The 6,608-nt window shown below is 31.4% G+C and overlaps 2 protein-coding genes and 1 non-coding gene across 3 annotated transcripts; all 3 read right to left on the bottom strand.

Moving 5' to 3' along the window:
- Positions 1–2,095: 2,095 nt before the first annotated feature.
- PER1 (1-cysteine peroxiredoxin 1) lies at positions 2,096–3,453 on the bottom strand. Its single transcript, XM_020376874.3, has 4 exons — positions 3,273–3,453; positions 2,980–3,128; positions 2,715–2,858; positions 2,096–2,627 (listed from the first exon to the last, which is right to left on the bottom strand). Exons 1-4 carry the CDS (start codon positions 3,388–3,390, stop codon positions 2,382–2,384), a joined length of 657 nt encoding a protein of 218 aa, XP_020232463.1. The 5' UTR covers positions 3,391–3,453; the 3' UTR covers positions 2,096–2,381.
- A 249-nt stretch (positions 3,454–3,702) lies between these two features.
- On the bottom strand, positions 3,703–3,775 carry TRNAE-CUC (transfer RNA glutamic acid (anticodon CUC)). Its single transcript has one exon. It is a non-coding gene; the product is annotated as a tRNA-Glu (tRNA).
- A 2,088-nt stretch (positions 3,776–5,863) lies between these two features.
- LOC109812823 (E3 ubiquitin-protein ligase ATL76) lies at positions 5,864–6,361 on the bottom strand. The gene has a single exon (XM_020376885.3). It carries the CDS (start codon positions 6,359–6,361, stop codon positions 5,864–5,866), a length of 498 nt encoding a protein of 165 aa, XP_020232474.1.
- Positions 6,362–6,608: the final 247 nt, after the last annotated feature.

Below are 6,608 nucleotides of genomic sequence, written 5' to 3'. Positions count from 1 at the left end.
TTAGTTGGGGATTTACTTGTTAGTCACATGACCATAGTTCTCTAACATAAATATATCTCAAATAAATAAATAAAAAAAATTAGGCACAAGTGATTAATATGTTGAATTCAAGATCAAATTATTCGGATTATATCTGAATTCAAAAAGAATTTTTGATTGGACTTTATTTATTTTTGGACGAGACAAACTAGTCTACAACAAAACCTTACAACATTGGAATGAAATTAAAAAAATATATATCCCAAAGAACATGAAATCCAATTCCCCAAATATAGAACAAGATGATATGAATGGCAAAAGAATCACCAAATTATAGGCTAAATCCTTATATTAATACAGCTACAAATGCATGAGTGCGAATTGGGAATCTCCCACTAATGAATTTGATCACTACTTATTAAGTAAAGATTTGAAATTTCTATGATCTAACCATAAGGAAGTTCATTCTAATTTCATTCATGAACCCATTTGTAGGACACAATAACCAAGTAAGTAAAATTATACTAATCAAGCTTTAAAAATTTTGAGTCTACCTGAGTTCATCTCCAAGACCCCAATAACCAAACACAAATCCACATCAATTCATCTTTTGTGACCCTTTTTCATAAAAGACAAGTAACCTATTTTGAGTTGGGGTGGATATATGGATTCAAGAGCCAGTAGATTGATCCGTATTTTGTGACCCTTTCATAAAAGGCAAGTCACCTCCTTTGAGTTGGGGTGAGTATATGGACTCAAGTTGTAGATTAATCTGTGAAACTTATGGCCTACATAATAAATGGACCTATTATTTAAAAATTCATATAATTATAAAAGAAATTAAGTGCAACCCTTAAAGTCCATGAATTTCACGGCCTTTATCTACGAATCCTGTTGGCTAGCCCATTTAAGGGATTTTTTTTTTCCTTTTAACTTTATAAGAGATTTTAAATAATAAGTAATTTTAGTATTTTTTAATAAATAAGTATAAGTAATAAATATGGAATTTATTATATTTTATATTTAAAATATATTACATTTTTGCTACTTTAATATATTTTAAATTTTTTTAGATTCTTTTACGCATATATATGTTTTAAATTAAATGTATACATTTTTTATATTAATATTTTAATATTTTAGTTTAAATGTGTAAATTTTTGTATGTTAAGATTTTTATAAATTTTTTTTTATTTTAGATTATTTGATGTTTATATTTTCATATAATTTTTTTATATATTTCTCCCTTATATAATCTGGCATAAAAATAATCTGACATAAAAAAGGGAAGGAGGGATTTTTAAAAAAAAAAAAAATTATTGAACCGCGGGTTGTAGGTTTCGCATATGAACCTTAAAAAAAAAACATCATTTATTTCATCGAACTTATTGAGATATGAAGCTTAAAAAAAATCATTTAAAAAAAAAAATTACGGATCAAGATTTGCCGGCCCATTACGAATATGAACCTTAAAAAAGTCATTTATACGAATATGAACCCAAAAAAAATCATTTATCCAACTCCTAATTATTACGTATGTCGTCTTATACTCATCCCTACTTTTGAGTATTACTAATGTTAAATTATACTTATTTTTTCATTGCAATTTCCTCTCACTATATATAGTACGGGAAATTTCAAAGCAAAATTATAAAGGATGCCCAAAAATGCAAGTATAATTAAGCCATGAACGATGTGCATAAATCTTAAATCATTAAAATTCCTGTTTTATTTATACTTGTTTTATTTGTGATCCGTTCACCATTGTTGAAGCAGTTGATAACACACTACACGATCCTCGATAATAAAGAAGTTCAAATATATATTCTAACCATGAACATTTTCCTACTGTATCAATCTGCATTTGAAACCCCTCATGGCTTATTCTATTTGCAGTTCAAAGAACATATATATCTTCGCATTTCACTTGATCAGCCTTGACTATGGAGCTTCTCAAAGTTGCCTCTGTCTGCTAAGGAATTCATGTTTTATTTCCATGTGAATATGTGATATAGCTTGGTTGTAACTCCTTGATATACCGATTCTTTTATTCGTTAAAGTTTGATTTACTTTTACTCTCCACAAATGCCCCAAAAATTTAAGAGGAACAAAAAAGTTAAAAATTAAAACTTATATTTAAGATTTTAACAGCATGGTAACTGTGGACATACATGGATTTTTGTTGTAAACAAAAGATACATATTCAACAGCATGATAACTGTGGACATACATATGGAATTTTATAGTAAACAGAAGATACATTCAACAGTAAATATTTTTATATGTAATTAAAAAAACAAGAAGCTGTCACAAAAAGTGTACATTAACGAGACATTGTTTGATTACTTAAGATGACTCGATGTCACTGAGATTTGACAAAGCTGAAGAAGATTCTCCTTAATTCAAACTTTAGTGAAACGCAAATACTCCTTCTTTGATGGGAGATCCACAGTGTCAAACCCTTGAGGGAACATTTCCTTGGCTTGATCATTGGTCACATCAGGCGAAATCACAACAGGGTCCCCTTTCTTCCAGTTTGCTGGGGTTGCAACCTTGAACTTTGAAGCCTTCTGCAATGACTCTATCACCCTCAGCACTTCATCCATGTTCCTCCCAGTACATGCAGGATACAGAAAACTCAGCATGATCTACAGCAATCCCCAAATGAACATGCACATGTTAGCCCCCCAAAACTGAAAATTCATTAATTTAATTAGTCAAAGAAAAAATTGAACCTTTTTATCTGGGCCCACAATGTGAAGAGCCCTAGAGGGTAGGTTGCCAGTGGAGTCTTTCTCATCAGGGTCAACCATGTTGAGTTGCTTGATGATTTCTCTGCTGGAATCAGAAATTATTGGAAAGTTCACCTTAGCACCTGGCTGAATACAAGGACAAAGACCCTTATCATTCATCTAAGATTTATTTTTTATATATGTCTTATTTTTTGTTCAATTGTTTATATAATTGAGAAACACTGTATGGGAAAAGTTGGAAACTAACGGTGTAGGCTTCAATGTCTTTGATCCACTCATTGTGAGATTGAAGGTCATCACAGGATAATCCCAATAGCTTCACTCCTCGTTGATAAAATTCCTTGGAATACTGAGCCATCTTGCCAAGCTCAGTGGTACAAACTGGGGTGAAATCACCTATACATAATGTATAAATATAATCATGATCATGCATGCATGCATGAGAAGAAGAATAATTAAGAATAAAAACACAAGGTAGGTAGCCAGCAAAAGGATCAAACATGGAACTAAAAATAAGAAGAAAGAAAGAAGAATGAGAACCTGGGTGAGAAAAAAGGATGGTCCAGGCATCAGCACAGAACTGGTGAAGCTTAATTCTGCCATTAGTAGTTTCAACTTCGAGGTCAGGAATAGTGTCTCCGATGGTAAGGCCTGGCATTTTGGATGCAACTGCAGAGAAGCTTAATTGCTTACGTTTTCCTTTGTGTGATGGATCAAAACGTGTGTGCAAGTGAGATTATAAAGAAAAGAGGGTTCCTTGCATGAAGAGAACGTGGCATGTTAACGTTGCTCGCTATCTGCTGTTGCTTACATGTCATTGAATTCTCACACTTTTCTCCACGTACACAGTTCTATTCTTTTTCTTATTGTTACTTCATCTTTATTGTTTTTTACTTTTTTTATTTTTACTATTTTAGTGATTTCTTGTTTGTCATATCAGGTTGCAAAAAGAAAAAAGCGTTAAAAATTATTCCGTTGCCGGGACTTGAACCCGGGTCTCTCGGGTGAGAGCCGAGTATCCTAACCAACTAGACTACAACGGAATTGTGACAGATCCTTATTTATAACTTTGTTAAATATAGTTTTATTTCCATCACTAATTGACAAAATTCTTACTCTTTTGGTCACGTAAAAGTTAAAGTTAAAATGATTTTATCCATCATGAGATTTTTGTCTTGCTTGCGATGTTTACTCTTTTCTTTTGCTATGGAAGAACTTGAATTTGGTCTTTGTCATTTCCATTTGGTCATGCTGTCGGTAATGGTGGGATGCATGGATTGCTTCATTTTGGTCATTATTGGTCTCTCTTTATCTTATCTATTCTATGGAGTATGTTTTAGACAAATTAAAAGTCGTTCATAAGTGCCAACTTTAGGTGATTGTCTTTCATCTAATTCAGATGTAAAATTGTAGTTTTTTCTGCTGATAAAGTCACCAAATCTTAATCCACACAAAGTGACAGGATCAATATGGCTTTATCACACACTTAGATGTGTCGGACAGGATATTCACTTACAAAGGAATATGTGTACGCATCTTTATATTTATTTACTTTCAATGTAATTGCAATATACATGCAGTATATCTAAAGTTTTTTTTTATATATACATAAAAAAAATATATGTTCTGTTACTTAACTATTAATTATCATATAATTAAAATTATTAATTTTTTTAATTAATATTTTAAAATCATATATAGACTGACTTCCAATTAGTTGATAGTATAAAAGTCTTTCAAGATTATATATATATATATATATATATAAAATTTAAATTAATGAAATAAAGTATTAAATAATATTTAAAATTTTTAAAAATTTACATATTTAATATGTGTATTAAGAACTTTAAATTAAACTGTTAGATTGTCAAGATTTGATATAAAGCATGAGTTATTAAATAAAATAAATTTAGGTAGACTTACTAATAGAATAAATAAATCATTCATATATATATATATATATATATAAAAGATGCCAAGATACATTATCTTTGATTCTTTTATACCTGCCATCTTTTGGAAATTTTTTTCTGGTACGATTCAAAAATGGATTAAATGCGTTAATGAGTTCATTAGCATATAGGCAAAGCGTACTTCATTTTCTTCCATAGTAAGCACTTTGAATTGAATATACAATATGCTTTCTAATTACCGTGTAATTAATAATGGAGAATTCTAGTGTTGTGGATTTGTGTTAATATATTAGATTTAGATCATATTTTAAAAAAAAATACCTTAATTAAGAAAATATGAGTTGATTTCGTGAAAGTTTATAATTATAATCTGGCCTGATCAATAAACTAAAACATTGCATAGATTATTGTAAAGTTTCATATTATTAAAATTAAGGTTACTTAATACTAGTTAGTCAAAGTGAAAATGATATACGAATCTCCAACTGAATTTTATTATTTATAATAACATCAGAGATTGAAAAGGTTAGTTGTCTTTTATTTGCAAATACAGGCACCCTATAAGGAATAGAAAGAAAAATATTCAAAATAGGTTTTTTTTTCTTTTTTTTGTATTAAGGAGGGCTTTGAAAGCCCATTCAAAATAGGGTTGGTGTCGAATCTTGTTAATAGTTAATATATAGTTTATATACGACCCAAGTAATTAATTAACGTTACATATCAGGTTTAAAGGCACGGATGATAAGCTGGCCCACGTTGAAGTTTTTCCACCTTCAACAAATGAAACTTTTGCTTAAGAATATTTTTTCAGAACCGGAAATCAGAAAAACTAGAGAAAATTCTTTAATGTGATAGTTATAAATTATAATGTATGCAATAGCGTAGGTTTTAGCATATAGCATTATAATGAGGGTACTATGATGATACACAGACAAGATTCAATTCTTGTACTACTCTAATTGAAATCTGACTCAAAGTACATAGACCTGAAATTGAGAAAATTTAAAGGAGGAATAGCTAGATTGATACATAAGTGTGTGTTTGTTTTAATGTCAACACATTTTTCAAAGTTCATTTAACTTAATCCATGAATCTTTCAACGTACGTTTGAAATTTGTCAACTATAAAACAAACACACTTTAAACAGAAAGATGTTATACATTGTAGCTTTACATATACAAGACCTAGAATTGATGTAGTTGAAAGTTGAGAGAACTAAGGTATGACAATATGTAAGGAGTGAAGAGAATGGTCATTTGATGAGTTGAGTAGGTGCCTGCAAGTAGGGCAAGAAGAGTGAGAGAGGAGCCACTTGTCAATGCAAATGACATGAAAATAGTGGTTGCACTTTGGTAGGAACCTTATGGGGTCCCCATCAGAGAAGTCAGCTAAGCAAATGACACAATTGGAAGGTGAAGATGGAGAGGAAGAGTGAGCATAGGTTGAGGTTGGCAAAGCCACCATTTCCTTCTTCTTGAGGCCAGAATTGAGCCTTCGAGAAGCGATCCATTGGCGAGGCTGTGTGAGGACACGAGTGGCACATTGGAAGACACATTGTAGCATAGTGTTGAGGCCAAGGGCACACACAAAGGCACACAAAATGGCTGCCACAAGGACCATCCAATCGAAGCCACCAACTTGGTCATGGTCATGGGGATGATCATGATGGCTTGTCATGGGGCCTAAGGTGTGAGAGTGAGGTTCTTCAGCCATGGTGATGGAGAATTAAGTTATGAGGAAATTCGGTAGATAAAGAAAGTGGAAAACATGGAGAGGTACAAACACAAAGGGAATGTATTGTAGCCAAACAAAATATCATATGCATATGCTTACTTGACAATCCACTGCCCTTCCTTTTTTCTAATGTGCGCTTCAAAGCAACTCATCTTCAATTTGATTCCCCTTCAGTCCTGTCCTATCATTTTTATTTTCAGATATTTGTCCCACTTCTTTTTTATTT

The sequence above is a fragment of the Cajanus cajan genome, chromosome 2 (genome assembly GCF_000230855.2).
Source record: "Cajanus cajan strain Asha chromosome 2, NIPB_CcT2T_4, whole genome shotgun sequence".
NCBI classification, from domain to species: Eukaryota; Viridiplantae; Streptophyta; class Magnoliopsida; order Fabales; family Fabaceae; genus Cajanus; species Cajanus cajan.
Note: the sequence above shows the minus strand (reverse complement) of the source record. Positions and strands in the feature narration are given on the sequence as shown.